Source organism: Geotrypetes seraphini, chromosome 7 (genome assembly GCF_902459505.1).
Source record: "Geotrypetes seraphini chromosome 7, aGeoSer1.1, whole genome shotgun sequence".
NCBI classification, from domain to species: domain Eukaryota; kingdom Metazoa; phylum Chordata; class Amphibia; order Gymnophiona; family Dermophiidae; genus Geotrypetes; species Geotrypetes seraphini.
Window position 1 is genome coordinate 42,865,111 of NC_047090.1, and position 22,918 is coordinate 42,888,028.

Below are 22,918 nucleotides of genomic sequence, written 5' to 3' on the forward strand. Positions count from 1 at the left end.
GTTAATGGAAGTCGCTCGAAGGAAGGAAAGGTGACTAGTGGAGTCCCTCAGGGTTCGGTGCTGGGGCCAATCCTGTTCAATATGTATGTAAGTGACATTGCTGAAGGGTTAGAAGGAAAAGTGTGCCTTTTTGCAGATGATGCCAAGATTTGTAACAGAGTAGACACCGTAGAGGGAGTGGAAAATATGAAAAAGGATCTGCAAAAGTTAGAGGAATGGTCTAATGCCTGGCAACTAAAATTCAATGCAAAGAAATGCAGAGTAATGCATTTGGGGATTAATAATAGGAAGGAACCGTATATGCTGGGAGGAGAGAAGCTGATATGCACGGACGGGGAGAGGGACCTTGGGGTGATAGTGTCCGAAGATCTAAAGGCGAAAAAACAATGTGACAAGGCAGTGGCTGCTGCCAGAAGGATTCTGGGCTGTATAAAGAGAGGCGTAGTCAGTAGAAGGAAGAAGGTGTTGATGCCCCTGTACAGGTCATTGGTGAGGCCCCACTTGGAGTATTGTGTTCAGTTTTGGAGACCGTATCTGGCGAAAGACGTAAGAAGACTTGAGGCGGTCCAGAGGAGGGCGACGAAAATGATAGGAGGCTTGCGCCAGAAGACGTATGAGGAGAGACTGGAAGCCCTGAATATGTATACCCTAGAGCGGGGGTCGGCAACCTGCGGCTCTTTTCCACCTTTGCTGCGGCTCCGCAGGACTCAAGCGGGACTCGCAGAGGGTAGGCCCCGACGTCAGAAGCTTGTGTCGATCGCTGCTGCTGAGTTGCCGAAGAGAGCCGCGGAGCAGGGGATGTGGCCGGAAGCAGGTAGAAGGGAGAGGGAGATAGGAAGGCTGTAGATCTCCGGAGCATGACACCGACCCCAGCCAGGATGATTTCTTTTTCAGGCACCTTACAAGTCCAGCGTCGCGGCGGGAAATAGCCATGCTGAGCAGTGAGCTCAGCACTACACAGATGAAAGCCTTGCTTGCTGATTGGTCCGGCGGCCCCGCCCCGCCGTGCCGCCGGACCAATCAGCAAGCAAGGCTTTCATCTGTGTAGTGCTGAGCTCACTGCTCAGCATGGCTATTTCCCGCCGCGACGCTGGACTTGTAAGGTGCCTGAAAAAGAAATCATCCTGGCCGGGGTCGGTGTCATGCTCCGGAGATCTACAGCCTTCCTATCTCCCTCTCCCTTCTACCTGCTTCCGGCCACATCCCCTGCTCTGCGGCTCTCTTCGGCAACTCAGCAGCAGCGATCGACACAAGCTTCTGACGTCGGAGCCTACCCTCTGCGAGTCCCGCTTGTTTCAACTTCCTTTTTCCACAAAGGCGGGACTCGTAGAGGGAAGGCCTCGATGTCGGCAGCTTGTCTTGATCACTGCTGCTGACGAGTTGCTGAAGAGAGCCGCGGAGCAGGGGGGTGTTGCCAGGTGCAGGTAGAAGGGAGAGGGCCAGATGCAGGACTCGTGGGTGAGGGAGGAGAAGAGAGAGAGAAAGAGAGAGGGGAGGGAAACAAAAGGAAATCTTTCATACTGGGCTGGGCCGGAGTGGAGGGAGGGTGGAAAGATTCTAGCTACAGGGTGCAGTAACAAAGGAAAAGGGGGGGAAAGCTGAAAATGGAGATAGTGACACAAAGAAGAGAAAGGGTAAGCAGGACCTACTGAATAAGGATAGAGATACAGAGGGGACATGAAGAGGAGGTGAAATAGAGACATAGAAGTAATGCTGAAAAAGTGGGGAGGGGGGGAGATAAAGACATTGAAAGGGCAAATGGTGAACATGGCGTAAAGATAAGGACAGAGACAAATGAAGATTCTGAAAAAGTGGTGAGATAGGGATATAGGTGAGATGGACACAAAGAAGGGTGATGCTGGAAAATAGGTGGAATGGTAATTCTGACAGACACAGAAGGGAAATGCTGGATCAAGGAGAGATGGGGCTCAGGCTGGATGGAATGAGGAGAAATGCCTTGTTGGCCCAGAACTTCCTCTCCTACGTCAGAATTGACGTCAGGGAGCGGAATGCTGGTCAGCGCAACACTTCTGCAGGGAAAGCTTGGGACGGCGGTGGCTTGGGGGCTGTTCCCCGATTGCGGTGGCAGCAAACTGAGTGGCTTGGGGGAGGGCACGGAGACAGAAAGAAGGGGGAACAGGGAGACAGAAAGAAAAAGTTGGGGGAGAGAATGAGGTCTGGAGGAGAGGAAACATACAGGAGGCTGAAAGAAAGGAAGAAAGATTGGATGCATAGTCAGAAGAAGAAAGTGCAACCAGAGACTCATGAAATCACCAAATAGCAAAGGTAGGAAAAATGATTTTATTTTCAATTTAGTGATCCTGTATATAGCATTAAGATAAGAAACAATATATGCAGTGTTAGATTTGTTTTATAATGGTTTTGCGGCTCCAAGTTTTTTTTTCTTTTTGAAAACGGGTCCAAGTGGCTCTTTATGTCTTAAAGGTTGCAGACCCCTGCCCTAGAGGAAAGGAGAGACAGGGGAGATATGATTCAGACGTTCAAATACTTAAAGGGTATTAACGTAGAACAAAATCTTTTCCAGAGAAAGGAAAATGGTAAAACCAGAGGACATAATTTGAGGTTGAGGGGTGGTAGATTCAGGGGCAATGTTAGGAAATTCTACTTTACGGAGAGGGTGGTGGATGCCTGGAATGCGCTCCCGAGAGAGGTGGTGGAGAGTAAAACTGTGACTGAGTTCAAAGAAGCGTGGGATGAACACAGAAGATTTAGAATCAGAAAATAATATTAAAGATTGAACTAGGCCAGTTACTGGGCAGACTTGTATGGTCTGTGTCTGTGCATGGCCGTTTGGAGGAGGATGGGCAGGGGAGGGCTTCAATGGCTGGGAGGGTGTAGATGGGCTGGAGTAAGTCTTAACAGAGATTTCGGCAGTTGGAACCCAAGCACAGTACCGGGAAAAGCTTTGGATTCTCGCCCAGAAATAGCTAAGAAGAAAAAAAAAAAAAAAATTTAAATTGAATCAGGTTGGGCAGACTGGATGGACCATTCGGGTCTTTATCTGCCGTCATCTACTATGTTACTATGTTACTATTTTCTATGTTTCTGTTACCAGACACATGCAGTGCTGCACAGAGTCACAGTCCAAAACCTCAGAGTACCTTAGTAAACAGGGGTCTCAGTATTTTAAAAAAATCAATTTCTATGTCTCTTCTTATGTGCAGGTCCTGGCTTAGCATTTATTGTTTACCCAAGGTCTGTAACGATGATGCCGATACCTCCGCTCTGGTCCTGCTTCTTTTTCCTTATGTTGATCATCATAGGACTGGATAGTGAGGTGAGCAAATATTTCACTGGAAATAAAAACTGTGGGGCTGACATTCAGACTGCGAGAAATAGCCGGGCTGAGCCCAGATATTCAAAGCCAGGTCATTTCCAGTGACCGGAATTGAATACCTGGTCTATTTTTAGTTGCTATAAACTTAGCCGGATAAGTCGATATTCTGCGCTAGCTGGCTAAGTTTATAGTTTAAGCAGCTTGATTTGAATGCTAAACATAGCTGGCTAGCGCTTTAAATTTCACAGATAACTGGCTAAATCACGTGATATAGCAGGTTTATCATCTTCTAGCCTCTAAGCGTTAATATTTAGTGGCTATCTTGCTCTGAATATTAGCGCTTTAATTTAATTTTTTTTAAAAAAATTCTTATATACTGCAAATCTACAAATCTAAGCCAAGTCAAAGCGATTTGCAAAATAAATAAAATCAATAAGAGCTTAGAAAAGAACTCCAATGGTAACAGAAAAGAAAAAAATTGCTCATTCAGGGAAGGGGAAGATTAGAAAAAGACATTTATGTAGCGATTGTTGCCATTTTCTCATTTATTTAAGAAGAAAATGCTTTGGAAAATAAAAGGTGTTTATGTAATTATTAAAAAAACACCTATGTGTGTTATAGCTAGACTGCTCACTAAAAACTCAGTGGTAGACATGCCTCGGGCCTGATTCTCTAATCATGTGTCCCAATTTTAGGTGGCGGTAGGTGTCCTACCACCCGCTGTTTGGCAGCCAAACAGGATGCACGTTTAAAAAACAAACAAACTTGGGCGAGAAAGGACACCTACATTGTAGGTATCTGTCATGGGTCTATGGCACTTAAGCATGCCCAAAGCGGGGCATGGGCATGGTTTCACCCAGAGGTGGCCTTCAGGGTGTTTAAGCTTCCCTATGCATCCCCATAGACCCACTTCAGATGCCTGAAATGTAGGTCTGTAAAATGCTGGCCTACATTTTCCAGTTGTGAAAGTAGATGCCACAGCCAGCTGAGCTGATCGCGGCATGGGAAACCCCGATCAGCTGAGCCAATAGGACTCCCCAAAACTGTGGCTCTGCTGATTGGTAGGCAGAGAACTACTTGACAACCCCCCCCCCCCCGATATTGGCAGGAGGGATGCCTGAAACCCCACCAAAACCCCCACCCTCAAGATCAGCAGGAGGAATGCCCACTCCCTCCTGCCTGACACCCCCCAACAACAACCCTCAAGATTGGCAGGAGGGATGTCCACTCCCTCCTGCCACCAGGCCCCCTTGAACCCCCAACACCCCACCACAACCCCTCAACATCCTCCTCTCCCCTATATCCCCCCATACCTGTAGAGGAAGACTGTCAAAAAGGTTTGGATAATTTCCTAAAAAAGAAGTCCTTAGGCCATTTTTGAGATGGCTTGGGGAAATCCACTGCTTATTCCTAGGATAAGCATCATATAAACTGTTTTGCTACTTGGGATCTAGTTAGGTATTTGGGACCTGGGTTAGCCACTATTGGAAACAGGATACTGGGCTTGATGGATCTTCGGTCTGTCACAGTATGGCAATTCTTATGTTCTAAGGATGCCTACTCCCTCCTGCCAGAAGGCCCGCCTCTTCAAAATGGCGGGCCTTCCCTTTCCCAGTGTATCCTGGGATGCACTGGGAGGAGTCTAAGACTCCAATTGGTTCAGATATAAAAGGCCCCTCCTATGGGTGGGGCCTTAGGTATCTGGGCCTATCATGGCCTTTGGCCCCTTCCCAGTATATCCCAGGATGCATCAGGAAGGGAAAAGCCCATTTTGAAGAGGCAGGCCCTCTTGGGCAGGCTCATACAGCTTGCCTAGTTGTTCATCATACTACTGTTTCCAGTTGTTATCCATAAGATTTCCTTGTATATGATATACTTTTGGACCCCTGAGGAAGGAGTGTTTCTTCGAAACATGGACTGTGTCGGGTCCCGGTTCACCAATCCTTTTGGATACAAACTGTTTTATGACCATATTTATGTTTAGGTTTGTTCATTAAAGACTTGGCATCATGTACACCATTCATGCAGTTTTTGCTTTTGTTCTTCGATTCAATATTTTTACTGCAGTTTTGTTGCATTCTTTGTTTGTTGTAGACACATCTTTCTTCCCACTTCCCTGGGGTGTTCCACTGGGGCCCATTCTCTCCCCTACTTTATTGAATCTGTCCTCAGCCTGCTTGCTTCTCATGTCCAGTTTGGGATTTTTGCAGCTATTGGAAGTTATCTAGAACCAGCTGATATTCAGCACTGGTACTCAGATTACTATCTGTCCAAGTTGGGACTGTTCTTTATGTAGTCCTACTTGCCTGAATAGATATTGAAGCATCGGCAGTGAATATTGACTGGGCCCTGACAACTTCCAGGTGCACCCTGACGGTAATCTTTCCTGCCTGTTAAACCATGCTGAATATCGGCATCATAGTTGTTTCCAGGGTTGAAATTAGGAGCTTTGGCTTTTGCAGTACCATACTCTAAGCACCGGAGGTAACCAACTATCCTATCTTTATGAAAAAGATAGGAAGATAGGAGAAAAGTGAGGGATCAAATATACTTTTTTATTAGATTGCCAAGAAAGCAAAAAGTATACATATTCTTAACAACATCTAACAAACTATGTGATACGTTAAAGAATGGAATATGTAATGTACATGAAGTATAGTGGCAAATCTGTGCAACGGTGTCCAAATATGATTACATCTTTGCAAACAGCTGTCTTTCTCAGCAGCCTCAATTTCATATTTATATGAATTAGCTATCATCCACTGAAGAAAGTGAGAGATCCCAACAGATGTAAAATCCTGGATTATAAATGTGATTTTTTTTTCCTGCAGTTTGTCTCTGTCGAGACCCTGGCTACAGCTACGTTGGACTTGTTCCCAAGTCTTTCCCAAAAACGTTATAGCCGAGAGATCCTGATCTTGGTATTCTGTATCATATGTTTTCTGCTAGGATTGCTCTTAATCACAGAGGTAAGAAGCTTATGTCTTCTATTATTCTTTTTTTCTCAATATAGAAATGTCTTGATAATGTCTACATTATTGAAGGGTTTGAGAGTAAATTAGGCACTAACATTTATTCCTGCATTATGAAATCAAATATTTAGAATAGTATATGATAGCATATCACCTGCAAATATCCTCATAGCTTCCATAGCATGTATTTGCAAGGAAGGCATATACAGGGGTAGAGAAAGAGTGGAGAGGTGGCCTAGTGGTTAGAGCTACTGGCTCAACACCCTGAGGTTGTGAGTTCAAGCCCAGCCTGCTTCTTGTGACTCTGGGCAAGTCACTTAGCACTCAGTTGCCCCAAGTACCATACTTAGTGTGTGAACCTGCTGACACAGATAGGGAAAAATACTTAAGAATCCCTGATTACTATTCAATATATTGAAAACCACTTTGGGTGCAGTGGCATAGCTAGGGAGGTTGGCACCCAGCATTGCTGCCCCATGCGCCTACCCTGCTCTTCCCCATTGCATGAGTACTCCCTGCCCTTCATCGCTTGAGTGCGCACCCCCACACACCTTTGCAATAAGTTCGCTGTTTTTCTTCAATTTGACCTTTCTTTGGCTTTTGATATTGTCCATCATGATATACTAATTCTCCAACTTTCTGAAATTGGCATAAACTCAACAGTCCTAGATTGGTTCTCAAAATTCTTACGTTACCGCTCCTACTTCGTTAACATGAATGGCTCCTCATCCCTTCCTTGGAAACCGATTTGTGGAGTTCCCCAGGGTTCACCTCTATCTCCAATTCTTTTCAATGTTTATATGTCCTCCCTGAAACTCCTCCAACTCTCCCACTTGGAAACACTTTACACTTACGCTGATGACATCCTTGTCCTCCTCGAGACCGACTCTAACCTCACCAATCTCTCTGAGAACATCTCTTCATGTATATCAAACCTCCAATCCTGGGCCCTCACCGTACAAATGAAACTAAACGAGACCAAAACAAAACTACTATGACTCGGCCCAAAATTAGATCAGCTACCCACCCTCATCCCACTTTCCTCTGGCACCACTTTGCAGCTTGAACATTCAAGCAAAGTTCTGGGCATCATCATTGATTCTACACTGTCCTTTAACGACCACCTTAACTCCCTAGTAAAAAAAAATGCTTTTTCAATCTTCACATGTTAAGGAAAATGAGATCCTGCTTCCATCAACAACACTTTGCTGTCTTCGTTCAATCCATCATTCTTTCCAGACTGGATTACTGTAACTCCATCTACCTAAGCCTAACAAAAAAAAGCCTTCATAGACTCCAGCGGATTCAGAACACCGCGGTTAAACTAATCATAGCAAAAAGCAAATTCGACCACGTCTCCCCGCTTCTGTCTAAGCTTCACTGGCTCCCAGTAATACTTAGAGTTCACTACAAATGTGCCTACCTAACCTTCAAGTCTCTACATGGCATCCTTCCTCCCCTTTTTCCACTATTTTGGAACTCCTCGAATCCCAACACCACCACATCTACTCAAAAATTCAAACTATCCTTCCCCTCTTTAAAGGGCATATCCCATGCAGGAAAATTAGGGACATCCCTCTTCTTCAGGATCACCGAACTCTGGAACAGCTTTACTATCCCGCTTCGGAGTCTGACCTCCCTCCAACTCTTCCGAAAACATTTAAAAACATGGCTTTTCTCTAAAATGTAACGACCTCTCCCTCTTCGATATACTAAGTTTCTCTAAACTTCTCTGTACCAAGTTCTTCTACTTTTCTTTGGAGTTCCTTTCTATATCAATTCCTGTAAACCATGCCGAGCTCCACTTCTGTGGAGATGATGCGATATACAAACTTAAGGTTTAGTTTAGTTTAGTTTGAAACATTCACTGGTGCGAGCAACATCTTCCACCTGCTGCATGTGCGGGCCTCGGCTCCCTTCTGACATCACATCATGGTTCCATGACCAGGAAGTGGCGTCAGAAGGAAACCAAGGCTAGTGCGAGCAGCAGGTAGAAGATGCTGCTCACTATAGTGAACATTTGAAGTGGAGTGGGGAGGGGGAGCAGAGAGGAGAGTCGCCAGTGTCCCCATTTTCCATTATTCCCATTAATAGCCACACACTAAATTCCTCATTAGTGTGTGAACTCTTATCGACTCCTATTCTCTAGGTGGAAAGGGCTCACGTGCTAACCAAACGCTAATTCGTTAGTGCATGGTAACGTCACCGCCCTAACCAATTAGCACAAAACACACCTACTCTCCACCCTCAGTGCTAAAAAATGAATTCTTTTTTGTAGCACGCAAAAACTGCACGCCAATCCCAAAACTACCATAGGATGACTGAGTGTGCCCCGCTGCAGTACTTTTTAAACGGCGATAAGCACGCATTAATGCTTACTGCAGCTTAGTAAAGGGCCCCAGAGTTAGAACCTTTTTGCTATTAGAGGACTGAACATCGCCACTAACCAGATAACTCAAAGGACTGCCCATAGACCACTCTGGTGCGATGCAGATGGTGCTGCGGTGGTCTATAAGGATATTCAATGACACAATCCAGAATGATTGTTGCAGTTTTCCGTGTCGCGCCATGTCTGGGCAGGTAGAACCAATGTTTCAGCCATCATGCTGTGGCTTTCTTCAGAGTATGCTGGGAGGTCTGCAGTTTGTCTTTATATAAACAGCAGAAGAAAGCCTCAGCATGAAGGCTGATATGTCGGCTCTACTTGCTCAGATGCGGCAAGACCCAGAAGACTGTACTTGTGACTTGGATTTTGTCAGATACTTGTGACTTGGATTCTCCTCCGTGAAGACGGGATACTGGGCTGGATGGACCATTGGTCTGACCCAGTAAGGCTATTCTTATGACACCAGCCGTAGAAGCCTAAAAACCGTGCTACAGTTTTGAAAAGGGGGGGGTGGCAGGGTAAATTATTTTAAATTATTCTTCATTATAATAATTTTAACAAAAAGAATATAAATTACAATGATCTCGGTGCAAGATATGTTACATTTTAACATGATTCATAACCTTGATAGATAGTAAAATAACATGTCTTGTCATACAAACAATTAAAAGAATCCCACTCCCTCCCCTCCCCCCCCCCCACCCCCTCAGGAGGCCTGGACTCTCTCTTCATAAGGGTAGGATAATATACAATTTATATCTTTCAAAAATCCTCTTTTTCAAAATTCAATATGTTCAAATCTATTTTATTAAGCAACAGTAAATATTTCTCCCATATATCTTTAAACTTCGCCCATTGATTTGATAGAAGGGCCGACAATCTATATTTTTCACATACTATTCCTTAATGATCTCTCATATCTCTTATTGTGGGTATATGTGGAGTACGCCATTGCTGAGCCAATATTAATCGAGCAGCTAGAAATGCCAAATCTACAAGTTTAAATTGGGAGGATGATAGGTCCTCTACTCAAATTCCCAACAATGCCCTTTCAGCACTCATAGCAGGAGGAATCTGGATTAACTTATTCACATAATGAAATACTTGCTCCCAATATTTCTGAACCTTATGACATTCCCGCCACATATGAAAGAATGTACCTCTTTCCCCATATCCTTTTCCAACAAGCATCATTTCTCTCCTTAGTACATGTACTAATTAGAACCGGAGTAATATACCATCGTACTAAAAGTTTAATAGCATTTTCCACCAAAGTGGCTGCTCTGGCTGTATGGAAAAGATGTGATGCAATTGCCTCCTACTCATCAGTTGACCATGCCTTCCCCAAATCTTTTTCCCATGCTTTCATATATACTTCTCCCTCTGAATCCGCGGTTTCAGCATCCGTGGATTCAGTTATTCGTGATTTATCTTTTTTTTAATCCATTTTAATTTGGGGGGCTATTTTTAAGCCCTCTTAGACCCCCTGGATCCTTATCTGGTGGTTTAGCGGGTTTTCAGGGCAGGAGCCCTGCCCTGTGCAGATCACTCATAGGAAATGGCTGCCGTGAGCTCCCGTCATAGTCTCGAGAAACTACAGGAGCTCACGGCAGCCATTTCCCATGAATGATCTGCACGGGGCAGGAGTGTAGGAAGATCGCTCCTGCCCCAAAAACCAGCTAGACCACCAGGTAAGGCTTAAGGGATGCCAGGGGAAGCAGGGGATGGGTCAGAACCGGCCTGAATATTATTCGCAGTTTTTTCATATTCGCGGGCCGGCTCTTCCCCTAACCCCCGTGGATTCGGAGGGAGAAGTGTAAGATATTTTCATATTCTTATCATCATTTATAATTTTATATAACCAAGAAATATATCCTTTAGCAACTGGATTCCCTAACCCCTTTTCAAATTCAGATTTCTTTAAAATTTCTTTTCCCATCCCCTTACATGTCATAATATAATTTTTCACCTGTAAATAGGGGAAAAAATCTCTCGCTTCCAGTTGATATTGATCCTGAAGATCTACAAATGCTTTAACCTCCCCTTCCTCAATAAGTTGACCAAAACACCTCAAACCTTTTTCCTCCCACTTCTTAAAAATTCCCCCCTCCCTACCTGGTATAAAATCTTGTACATACAATACAGTATAGGAGAAAAATAAATATTTTTTTCTTTTCCCAGAAGTTCTTTTTCCCATACTTTTCCATATTCCTATAGAACATCTACTAAAAGGATTACTTTTATTAATTAATTCTTCCCCCAAGATAAATATTTCAAATCCTTAATACCCTCTAGCCCTTCCAACATTTCTTGGTCTACCCTTACTCATAATTTGAGTGGATATGATTGCCATTCAACTATCGCTCTCAACTGAGCAGTTCTATAGTAATTCTCTAAAGAAGGTAAACCTAATCCTCCTTCCGCCTTAGACTTAAACATTGCATATCGTCCAACCCTTGGCTATGCTGCGATCCACCCCCCACCTCCCAACAAGATCGGGCAGGAGGGAGCTCAACATCTCCTGCCCCGACGCAGCCCCGCAATTGGCTGGGGCAGGAGGGAGCCCAACCCCTCCTGCCCGACGACCCCCCCCCCCCCCGACACGATATGGGCAGGAGGGAGCCCAACCCCTCCTGCCCGGCGACCCCCCCCTGACTTGACATGGGCAAGATGGAGCCCAATCCATCCTAACCCAATGACCCCCCCAATCAGATCGGACAAGAGGGAACCTAACCCTTCCTGCCCTGATGACCCCCCTACCCCCCACCCCCACTAAGATATGGGCAGGAGGGATCCCAGGCCCTCCTGCCCCAATGCAGCCCCCCCAACTGCCCACCTGAACTCCTGATCAGCCCCCGAATACCCTCCACCTGCCGACCCGCAAGACCCCCTGCCAATCCTATGACACCCCACCCCCACCTGCGACACCCCCCTTACCTTAAAAATGTTAGACGGATGGATGGGTCCTAAGCCTGTCCATCCGGCAGGTCTGCCATCCGCAGAATGGCAGGCCTTAGGGCCTGATTGGCTCAGGTGCCTCAAACCCAACCTACAGGAGGGGCCTTAGGTACCTGGGCCAACCGGAATTGGCCCATTTGCCTTAGGACCCTCCTGTGGGCGGCACTTATACCTGTTTTGACTTGGTCTAAGATGGTTTTAGATACATCTAAAACCAGCTTTGGTTATGGGTACTTGGATGATCAGGCTTTTTGATCATCCAAGAACCCATTTAGGCCACTTTGTAGACTTTTTATTATTATTATTATTACTAGTGTTTAAGCCCGTTAGATTAACGGGTGTTAGAATATATGTGAAAATTACTGAAAACTTAATGTGAGAGCTTTAATATCCATCATATGGTTGATTTATTTAAAGTTTTTATATTTTTCCTATTTGTTGCATACTTTGTGCTTAATAAATTGTTTTTTTGTCCATTTTTTCTGCAAATCTGTATAAGTCTGAGTGTCTGTGTGTCTCTCTCTCCTTGTCCAGTGTTTCTTGTGGTTTTTTTTTTCAATGTCTCTTTAGATCCCTGTCCAGAAATTCTGAGTGTCTTTGTTTCTCTCTCTCCTTGTCCACTGTATTTTTTTTTTTTTTTTTCAATCTGTCTCTTTAGCCCCCTGTCCTTCTGTGAGTGTCTGTGTGTCTCTCTGTCCTTGTCCTCTGTGGTGTTTGTTTGTTTTTTTTAAATCTGTCTCTTTAGCCCCCTGTCCTTCTGTGAGTGTCTGTGTGTCTCTCTCTCCTTGTCCAGTGTTCCTGTCCTTCTGTGAGTGTCTGAAATTTGTTTTGACAACTGTGGAAGCAAAGAAGAACGTACATACCTCTTTACTTCCATTCAGGTTAGGTTGAGCTGCCACATTTGTTCTGGGAACATCACAAAGCTGTCTGCCTGTATTTCTCCCCAGCCAATTTCCCTCCCTCTCAAGTCCCTGTGCACCACTTGCCAGGGCGCATCCTCCCACGACCCTGCATGTTTAGGTGTGGCTGTGAGTTCGGGCTCTTCAAATGAGCTGACAATTAGGTGTGTGTGGAGTTTGGGCAAGTTCGGGAGGACCTGGCGCTTAGTTGTGCCTGTGATTTCGAGCAAGGTCGGTGCATAGTCGGCCTGGAGGAGTCGATCGGGCTGGGGCTCCCGTGTGCGATTGTAAGGTGGCCTGCGTGGGAGTTTGGCTTGTGTGAACAGCGGGCGTAGGGCTTTGTGTGGGGAAGAGTCCCGCCTCCTTTTTCAGTTTTTGTATCGCTGGTACTGTCGGCTTGGGCCAAGTGCAGGAAGAGTTAAAAGCAGCGCTGGGGGCTCGGTAGGTGTTGGAAGAAGGCTGTGGAGCCTCTCGATGGATCGCTAAAAAAGGAGGTGGGGTGGGCACTGTGAGAATATCTGTTGGGAGACTGTCGCCGCAAGGGAGCCGTTTTCAAAGCCGCCGCCACCGCGGTTCCTCTCATGAGCTGCACTTGCGTCGGAAGATGAGAGAGGAGCTGCGGTGGCTTTGGGGGTCCATAGTCCGAAGCTTTAGAGGGACTGAAGGGGACGGAGAAAAACAAATCGCGGATGCTGGGAAGTAAGGCTGGCGAGTCGCGCATGCGCACTCCTGCGGCCACGGAACTACTGATCATGGAAGCACGCAAATAGGAGTGCGCATGCGCGAATTAGCCTTTTATTATATAGGATGAGCTCCATAATGTTTAAGTCTAAAGCGGTTTAGATTAAATTGAATAGCTTCATCTTCCATTTTTCCAAAGCCATACGAATCTCTTTTATTTGAGTCCTAAGCTGTTCCCCCCCCCCCACCTCCTTCTTATGTTGTGTTACTAAACCCATCAATTTCTCTCAATTTTTTTTCTCCCTTTTTCAAGTCTTTTTCTTATATGAGGCTGTAGAGATTAATTCTCCCCTTAAAACAGTTTTTAGGAATTCCCAAATTGTAACAGGTGAATAATGATCGATACTGTTATTATCCCAAACATTTCTGATAGTCTGTTTTATCTTCTGAACTACTTTAAAATCTTTTTAATAAATTATCATTTAATTTCCAGTACCGTATCCCAATCTTAAAATGTCCCCATGCTCTACACAATAAAACATTACTCTATCACGCAGAGCTCGCAAGCAGGACTTTGATCCATGTTCTTTGACTTAGGACTCTTAGGGACCCCTGAGGAAGACAGGGTCGTTGAAACACGGACCGTGTTGGGTCCACAGTTCCCATCTTATGGGTCCTAGACATTTTATTATGTGAATTTTATGACTGTATCTTCAATAAAGCCTGCATCTTGGACATCTTTTCCACAGTGTTTTTATTTTACAGACATTGTACTTCATTTTTAAACATTCAGCTACTGGAGCTCTTCAATACCCTCATTAAATTTACCTCCATGATTTCTATAGGAAAATAATGTCATTTCCTTCCATAATAAAATAATTTTATCAAGACATTTAAATTTAATCTATGGTTAATTTCAGTTCACAGCCTTTATTTTCTACCCATTACAGGGTGGAATGTATATCTTCCAACTCATTGACTCTTACGCAGTCAGTGGTTTTTGTCTATTCTTTGTGGGAACATTTGAAACTGTCTGTATTGGCTGGGTATATGGTAAGTAGAATTTACTGATTGTGGTTGACAAGATTTGGGGCAATTTTATAAGGTACTAAAGCTTGTAGAGTTGTCTTTTGTATACTCAAGTAAGCTCTTATGAAATTACTGTATTTTTCACTCTATAAGACATACTTTTTTCCCCAAAAAAATTGGTTGGAAATAAGGGTGCGTCTTATAGAGAGAGAAGACAAAGGTAGAAAAACTTTTTATTTTTTTTATTTTTTACTTTAGGGGACATGAATCAATTTAACCTTTGTCTGCATCTTTCTATTTTATCCCCCTCCTCCCCCTTTTACAAAACTGTAGAGCGTTTTTTTAGCGCCAGCTTTGGTGGTAACAGCTCTGATGCTCAGAATTCTATGAGCATCTGAGCTGTTACCACTGAGGCTATAAACCACATTACAATTTTGTAAAAGGGGGAGGGGTTAGTTTGTGATTACATATTCCATGCTAGGCAAAGGTGTTTTCTGTGTTCTGTGTGTTCGAAAGACATGGTTTTCTGTTAGGATTGACTGTGCAGGATTGATCTGTACTAGTCTGGCTTGTTTAGTTTTACAATGTGGTATTGATGTTGTACTGCTCACTGCAGTTTGTAAGATGCTGCCTTTTCCTAAGTACACTCTTGTGTGACGTGTAGATTCTTGCTAAAAATCAAGTTTTTCATGGGCCCTGAGTGTCACATATGTGTGAAGAAGTCATTTAAAATAGTTTTATATGTATACGGTGGGTGTGGAAATTGGGAGAGGGGCCCCTCCTTTATTTCTGCCCTGGGCCCTGGGCAGGATTAACCAATAGGCCAAGTAGCAAGTGCCTAGGGCCTGAAATGGTCAGGGAGGCCTGATGAAGGAGGGCATCAACATTGTTTTTTCCAAACGGCGATGGGCCCCTCCAGCATCGATTGGCAACACGGGCCCCTCCAGCATCGATTGGCAACACGGGCCCCCCGGACCCCTCCCCCCGGGCCAGCCCCCCCCCCCCCGGAATCCCCCCCCAATCGATGGAAAGTAAGACAAGCAAGCAACGCGGGTAAGAAAGGCAACGGGAACTGTAATTGTGTAAGCGGTGCTGCTTGCCCAAAGCTTCCCTCTAACGCAGCTTCCTGTTTCCGCCTGGGCGCATGGTGGAGTGGGGCGGGGCAGGGGGCCCAGTGTACTTGTGTGCCTAGGGGCCCTCGATGAATTAATCCTGCTCTGCCTGGGCCCCAACATGTCTAAAACCAGCCCTGATTATTGGGGGTAGTGTTGTAGCAGAAATAGATGACCTGGTAAGCTCACAACAGACATCAGACCTCAGACCTTTCAGCCATGCAAAAGGGAGACATAGGGCTTAACTTGGCTTGACAAGGTGGGCTCTTAATGGAATCCTGGTGAATGTTTACTCCCAACTAAAATACAGTGCAGTGAACATATGCCTAGATTCACTAACCTGCCCGATTCTGTCCGATCAGAGGCATGCCCCCCACCGACCACACGGATTGCTGGAGGGCGATCCTTGAGCATGCGCAGACCATCTTCTTTGTCTGTAAATGATCTGCGCATGCTCACCTCAAAGGAAGAGCTGGAAACTTTTTTTTTTTTTTTAGAGCTGGAAACTTTCACAAGCCCGTGGTTTTAACCCACGGGTTGAAAGCGGGGCTGCACTGCGGGTTAAAATCATGGAATCGGGGCAGAGAGCAGGAAAAGCAGAATCGGGGCGGAGAGCAGGTTGTTTGCACAAGCGACTGGTCCTCAGCAGTCGCTTGTTTTTTGATCGGGCAGCCAAGTCCTGAAATTGTTTTGTGAATCGCGTCCTTCCTACTTTGCATGAGCGGATCGGAGACTGATTGACAGAGAGTTTAGTGAATCGGGGCGGAGGAAAATTGAATTGGTACACGATCTCAAACACGATCGATGGGCTTAGTGAATCTAGCCCATAGACTACAACAATACTGATGACACTGGCTTAGATAGATGGCCAAACCTGTGATCCCCTTTTATCTATGTTGTGCAAATAAAATAAAGGCCTTTATATTCCAAAGCTCTCATGTGTTGTCTAAGTTAACTTTCTACATAAAGGAGTAACCAGTAGGTGGTCCTGCCTGCCTTGTTATAGGCATACCTCTCTTTTATTTGAGGGGCGGCAAGCTGCCTTCTATACAAAGGAACCTAAGGTAACATGTCACAGGGAAAACTGGTGGGAGGAGGGGAAGAAGAATAGCAAAAAAATATATATTCAAAAATACACATTAAGAAAAGGGCAGCTTCCTTTGAGACTCTGTTTTTGTAAATGTCACACATATGTAAGCTGTGGATTTTGCAATTTGCACATGTAAGTGCCAGCATCCTTTTTATTTATGTATGCATTGTGAACATTTGTTATACTTCCAAATCATCAGGTTGACATTGAGGCCATTTATATAGTACTATAGAGGGAACAGACCAGAAAACAAAACTGCATATCCAAGGGGAGACAATTAAGGCACCAAGTTCCAAAATGCTTTTTTTCTGTTTGAGGTACTTTTGAATACCATGGATATAAGCATAATTCTTGCCTCAAGTACTCCTCGGAACCCAGGTCAACAATAGCATTTAGTTGGTACTTTTGTATGGTTAGGAAAGAGTAAATACCAACAGGGAACTTTTTTTTAAAAGAATATGTATTTCTGTTGCAAAATAGAAAATACATGTATACGTTTTAGGCCAGGGATCTCAAAGTCCCTCCTTGAGGGCCGCAATCCAGTCGTGTTTTCAGGATTTCCCCAATGAATATGCATGAGATCTATGTGCATGCACTGCTTTCAATGCATATTTATTGGGGAAATCCTGAAAACCCGACTGGATTGCGGCCCTCAAGGAGGGACTTTGAGATCCATATTTTAGGCCTACCCAAATCATGCTTAGATAGAACATTCCCTCTTTGAAGCAGAATGGGCTTCTAATAAATAAATACACATATGTAGCAACTTTCTAAAAAATTCATTTATACATATTGTGAATGTTAAATCGGTTGTTAGTATATCTGTCATAATTATTTTATTGTCAGTGGTTTCTTTAAGTTCGCATAAAGTTTTAAAGTTTGATTTGTGAAATTCAAAATTTTGATACATAAATATTCTTTTTGAACTAATTTTAAGACTGTAATTTTAAGACTGTACTCTTTTTGAACTAATTTTAAGACTGTCCTCTTTTTTTGTCATGTTCAAGGTGTGAATCGTTTCTATGACAATATTGAAGATATGTTTGGCTATAGAATATGGCCTTTGATGAAATATTGTTGGATCGCTATCACCCCTATTGGTTGCACAGTAAGTATAGAGATCTGCTGTTGCACTCTGACTCAGCAAGTGCTGGAGATGCAGGAAAAATTGCATTCACTGCTCCTTGTGAATTTGGGAGGGAGTCATTGTGGAAGGAAAGATATGATGACTGGTCTAAGAGCCTATGACACAGGATTCTAGAAGGCATCCTGGTGCATGGCTTCCTGTATCACAGTTATTGATGCAATGACCAGACTAGAAAGTCTATTAAAATTAAGGGAAAAAATCCAAAATGAAGACTTATGGTCTCAACCATGGCTTCAACCAAGTTCAAAGATAAAGGAGAAAAGAGAAGCTATAAGGTCTAAAACAAAAAACCTTCATTGAGCCTTATCTGGCCCTCCAACTATTGCCCACCTCCCTTCTCCCTTTCTTATCCAAGTTACTTGAAAGTGCTGTTCACTGCCATTGTCTTGACTTTCTTTCATCTCAATCTATTCTTGATCCACTTCAATATGGCTTTTACCCTCTACATTTAACTGAAAAAGACCTTGCTAAAGTATCTTGTGACCTGGTCCTGGCCAGATCCAAAGACCTTTATTCTATCCTCATCATTCTCAATCTACCAACTGCTTTTGACACTGTTGATCACCACCTGCTTCTCAATTTCAGGGCTTTGTTCTTTCTTGGTTTTCTTCTTATTTCACTCATTGCACTTTTAGTGTACGATCTAGTGCAGTGTTTTTCAACCTTTTTACACCCGTGGACTGGCAGAAATAAAAGAATTCTTTTGTGGACCGGCAAACTACTAGGACTATAATTTAAAAACCCCGTTTCCGCCCCATCTCCGAGAGCTCGGTCACCTCAATAACTATAGAAAAATAGACAAATATAGTGCAAAATATAGACAGCAGATATAAATTCTCAAAACTGACACGTTTTGATCACTAAATTGAAAATAAAATCACTTTTCCTACCTTTGTTGTCTGGTGATATCATGAGTCTCTGGTTGCGTTTCCTTCTGTCTGTGTATCTTTTCTTTCATTTCTTTCTTTCTGCACTCAGGCCCAAGAATTGTCCCTTTCTATTCCCTCCCCAGTGGCGTACCAAGGGGGGGGAGGTCCGCCCTGGGTACAGCCTTAGGGGGGGTGCACAGCCGGCCAGGTCCGGAAAACTCTACCGGCCCAATCAGCCTGCCTCTCCCCGACGTCAATTCTGCCATCGGAGAGGAAGTTTGGGCCAGGCAATCGCTGCCTAGCTGGGCGGAACTTCCTCTCCGACGGCAGAATTGACGTCGGGGAGAGGAATGCTGGTCGGCCCGAAGCAGGGAAGACGAGCTTGGGGTGGCGGCGGCTTTAGAAGGGCAAACAAATGTATCACTGAAAAAAAAACAAAAGGAAGCCAGAACTGATCAGGAAATGAGGAACCACAGAGCAGCAAAGCCCCTAGCACAGCGATGACGAACCTATGGCACGCGTGCCAACTGTGGCACGTGAAGGCCTTGCAGCTGGCACGCGCAGGGCCGCCATCAGGGCAGTACTACCAGGGGGTGCACAGGAGAGAGAGCTGAACGGGGACGATGGGGGACCCGCGGGGTTAAATATAACTCGACTGCCCTGCCGCTCACACAGCCGATCGGAAATCTTCCCCGACGTCAGCGCTGACATCGGAGGGAGGGCTTAAGCAAAGCCCGCCCTCCGACATCAGCACTGAAGTCGGGGAAGATTTCCGATCGGCTATGTGTGCGCGGCGGGACAGGCAGGAAATAGAAGACAAGCCTACGCGGCTCGAGCTACATTTTGCTGAGAAAGTTGCTAAGATGGGCTGGGAGACAAACGGGGAACACAAAAGGGGGAGGGAGTGCGTTTTGGACACAAGGCATGAACTTGGGAGAAAGGAAGGGAGGGAAAGAAATGCTGAGGTGGGGGAGGGAATGGGTTTTTGCACACAGAAGGCATGGACTTGGGAGAGAGGAAGGGAGGGAAAGAGATGCTGAGGTGGGGGAGGGAATGGTTTTTTGCACACAGAAAGCATGGACTTGGGAGAGAGGAAGGGAGGGAAAGAGATGCTGAGGTGGGGGAGGGAATGATTTTTTGCACACAGAAGGCATGGACTTGGGAGAGAGGAAGGGAGGGAAAGAGATGCTGAGGTGGGGGAGGGAATGGTTTTTTGCACACAGAAGGCATGGACTTGGGAGAGAGGAAGGGAGGGAAAGAGATGCTGAGGTGGGGGAGGGAATGATTTTTTGCACACAGAAGGCATGGACTTGGGAGAGAGGAAGGGAGGGAAAGAGATGCTGAGGTGGGGGAGGGAATGGGTTTTTGCACACAGAAGGCATGGACTTGGGAGAGAGGAAGGGAGGGAAATAGATGCTGAGGTGGGGGAGGGAATGGGTTTTTGGACACAAGGCATGGACTTGGGAGAGAGGAAGGGAGGGAAAGAGATGCTGAGGTGGGGGAGGGAATGATTTTTTGCACACAGAAGGCATGGACTTGGGAGAGAGGAAGGGAGGGAAAGAGATGCTGAGGTGGGGGAGGGAATGGGTTTTTGCACACAGAAGGCATGGACTTGGGAGAGAGGAAGGGAGGGAAAGAGATGCTGAGGTGGGGGAGGGAATGGGTTTTTGGACACAAGGCATGAACTTGGGAGAGAGGAAGGGAGGGAAAGAGATGCTGAAATGCGGGAGGGAATGGGTTTTTGGACACAAGGCATGGACTTGGGAGAGAGGAAGGGAGGGAAATAGATGCTGAGGTGGGGAAGGGAATGTGTTTTTGGACACAAGGCATGGACTTGGGAGAGAGGAAGGGAGGGAAAGAGATGCTGAGGTGGGGGAGGGAATGTGTTTTTGGATACAGAAGGCAAGGACTTGGGAGAGAGGAAGGGAGGGAAAGAGATGGTTGTGTACACGGGGAATAGAAGAAAGGAGAATTTTTGGTCATAGGGAGGGAGTGAGATACAGACAGTGGCATACCAAGGTGGGGGTGGGGGCGGTCTGCCCCAGTTTTACGCCCCAAGGGGGTGCACAGCTGGCCACCCTCCAGTGTTCTCCCTAGGCTGGCAAACTGCGTCTCTTTAGCCACTTGAGTGCCACCGCCGCCATTGGGAACAGGCCGGTGCCAAGTTCTCCCTGCTTTTCCCTGTGGGGCCGACCAATTCTCGCCACCCGCGTCAATTCTGATGTTGGAGAGGACATTCTGGGCCAGCCAATTGCTGCCTGGCTGGCCCAGAACGTCCTCTGATGTTGAGAGTTGGTCGGCCCCGTGGGGAAGAGAAGCAGGGCGAACTCGGTGCCAGCCTGTTCCCAATAGCGGCAGTGGCAGCCTATTCCCCAGTGGCGGTGGCAGCATTTTCCCAATGGTGGTGGCATAGGGGAGGGCAAGGAGAAAGAAAGAAAGGGGGGGGACAGGGAGCCAAAAAAAAAAAAAAAGAAAGAGGGCTGGGTGAAACAAAGAAAAATGGGGCACGGAGAGAGAGAAAGACAGACATACAGAATGAAAGGGGGTATGGAGAGAGAGAAAAAGAAAGAAGGGGGTAGGGTGAAACAAAGAAAAAGTTTGGGGAGGGAATGAGGTCTGGAGGAGAGAAAGCATACAGGAGGCTGAAAAAACGGAAGAAATATTGGATGCACAGTCAGAAGAATAAAGTGCAACCAGAGACTGATGAAATTACCAAAGGTAGGAAAATGATTTTATTTTCAATTTAGTGATCAAAATGTATCCGTTTTGAGAATTTATATATGCTGTCTATATTTTGCACTATGGCCCCCTTTTACTAAACCGCAATAACATTTTTTAGCGCAGGGAGCCTATGAGCTTCAAGAGCAGCGTGGGGCATTCAGCGCAGGTCCCTGCGCTAAAAACACTATCGCGGTTTAGTAAAAAGGGAGGGGGAATATTTGTCTATTTTTGTATAGTTGTTACTGAGGTGACATTGCATAAAGTCATCTGCCTTGACCTCTTTGAAAACCCGCGGAATATAAATGATAATTAACATTTTCTCTGCGTACAGCGTGCTTTGTGTTTTTAAAATTTTATTGTTGGTAGATCATTTTGACTTGGCCACAAAGGTAAGGGGGAGGGAGGGGAGCTGCTGAAAGAGTCTACCTTGACATGGTTGCAGGCTTACAAATCTTTTGGTCAAAGAGTGCGGCGACAGAGAAAAGTATGTGTGTATTCGGCGCATGAATGAAATCATTAAAACATTATAAATTGCCAATAAATTGAAATGAAAACCAAAGGATTGTGAATCAAATTGATTCTCTGACAATACAAAGATTCCAACCTTTAAAAATGATGTTACATAGTTCAGGCAACTTTATAAAGAGTTTTTAGATACTAAAATCTTGTTATTAAGGTTTTATTTGTCTATTTTTGTATGGTTGTTACTGAGGTGACAGTGCATAGAGTCATCTGCCTTGACCTCTATGAAAAAACCCCAGAAAAGGAATGATAATTAACATTTTCTCAGCGTACAGTGTGCTTTGTGTTTTTTAAAAATTTTTTATTGTTGATAGATCATTTTGACTTGGTCATTTTAAATGTAGCTCGCAAGCCCAAAAAGTGTGGGCACCCCTGAGCTAGAGCGTTGAAGTTGCATGTTTCTGCCGTAAAGGTCATCTCTGATGCAACCGGAAGTTGCATCAAAGACGACCTTTACAGCAGCCATATGCAACTACAACGCTCCGGCTGCTGTAAGAAGGCAGTTTAGACATCGCTGGCCACAGGGCAGGGAGGTTTGTCGGACCGGACCTGTTGTCCGGGCCGGGGTGGGGGGAGAAAGCACCATGAAGGTAAGGGGCAGGGAGGGAGAAAGGAAGAAAAGGTGGGGTGGAGAGGAAAACAGGGTAAAACAGAGGGGGGAGAAGGTCTCTGAAAGCACATGGGGAAGACAGAGGGGGGAGAAGGACGCTGAAAGCACATGGGGAAGACAGAGTGGGAAGAAGATGCTGAATGGAAATGGGGAACAGAGAGTGGGGAGAAGATGCTTAAGGGAAATGAGGAACAAAGAATGGGGAGAAGATGCTGCAGGAAAATGGGGAAGAGAGCGTGGGGAGAAGACGCTGAAGGGAAATGGGAAAGAGAGAGTTGGGAAAAGATGCTGGCAGGGAAGAAGACAAAGATGCCAGACTATGGGAGGAGCGGAGGGAAGAAGATGAGTGCCAGACCAATTTGGAAGGAGTGAGAAAGGGAGAGGCACAGTAACAGAGCAAATGGAAGATGCAGAGAGAAGAGGGACAGTGGATGGAAGGAAGAGATTAACAAGAAGATGAGGAAACCAGAAACCAAAGAAGACAAAGGTAGAACAAAAATTTTCTATTTATTTATTGCTTTAGGAGACATATGTCACTGTTTCTGTGGTGTTGCATTGTATGCAGAGTCCAGCTTCTTGCTGGTTCAATTTAACCTTTGTCTATATATTTCTATTTTATTCCCC

The 22,918-nt window shown here is 45.2% G+C and overlaps 1 protein-coding gene across 1 annotated transcript in view; it reads left to right on the top strand.

Moving 5' to 3' along the window:
• Nucleotides 1-22,918, top strand: part of LOC117363669 (sodium- and chloride-dependent betaine transporter-like) — a 108,424-nt gene that overhangs the window by 77,701 nt on the left and 7,805 nt on the right. The window contains exons 10-13 of the mRNA XM_033951775.1: nucleotides 3,186-3,298; nucleotides 6,130-6,267; nucleotides 14,145-14,247; nucleotides 17,433-17,533. Of these exons, the coding sequence (XP_033807666.1) occupies nucleotides 3,186-3,298; nucleotides 6,130-6,267; nucleotides 14,145-14,247; nucleotides 17,433-17,533 (455 nt within the window). The remainder of the gene's footprint in view (nucleotides 1-3,185; nucleotides 3,299-6,129; nucleotides 6,268-14,144; nucleotides 14,248-17,432; nucleotides 17,534-22,918) is intronic.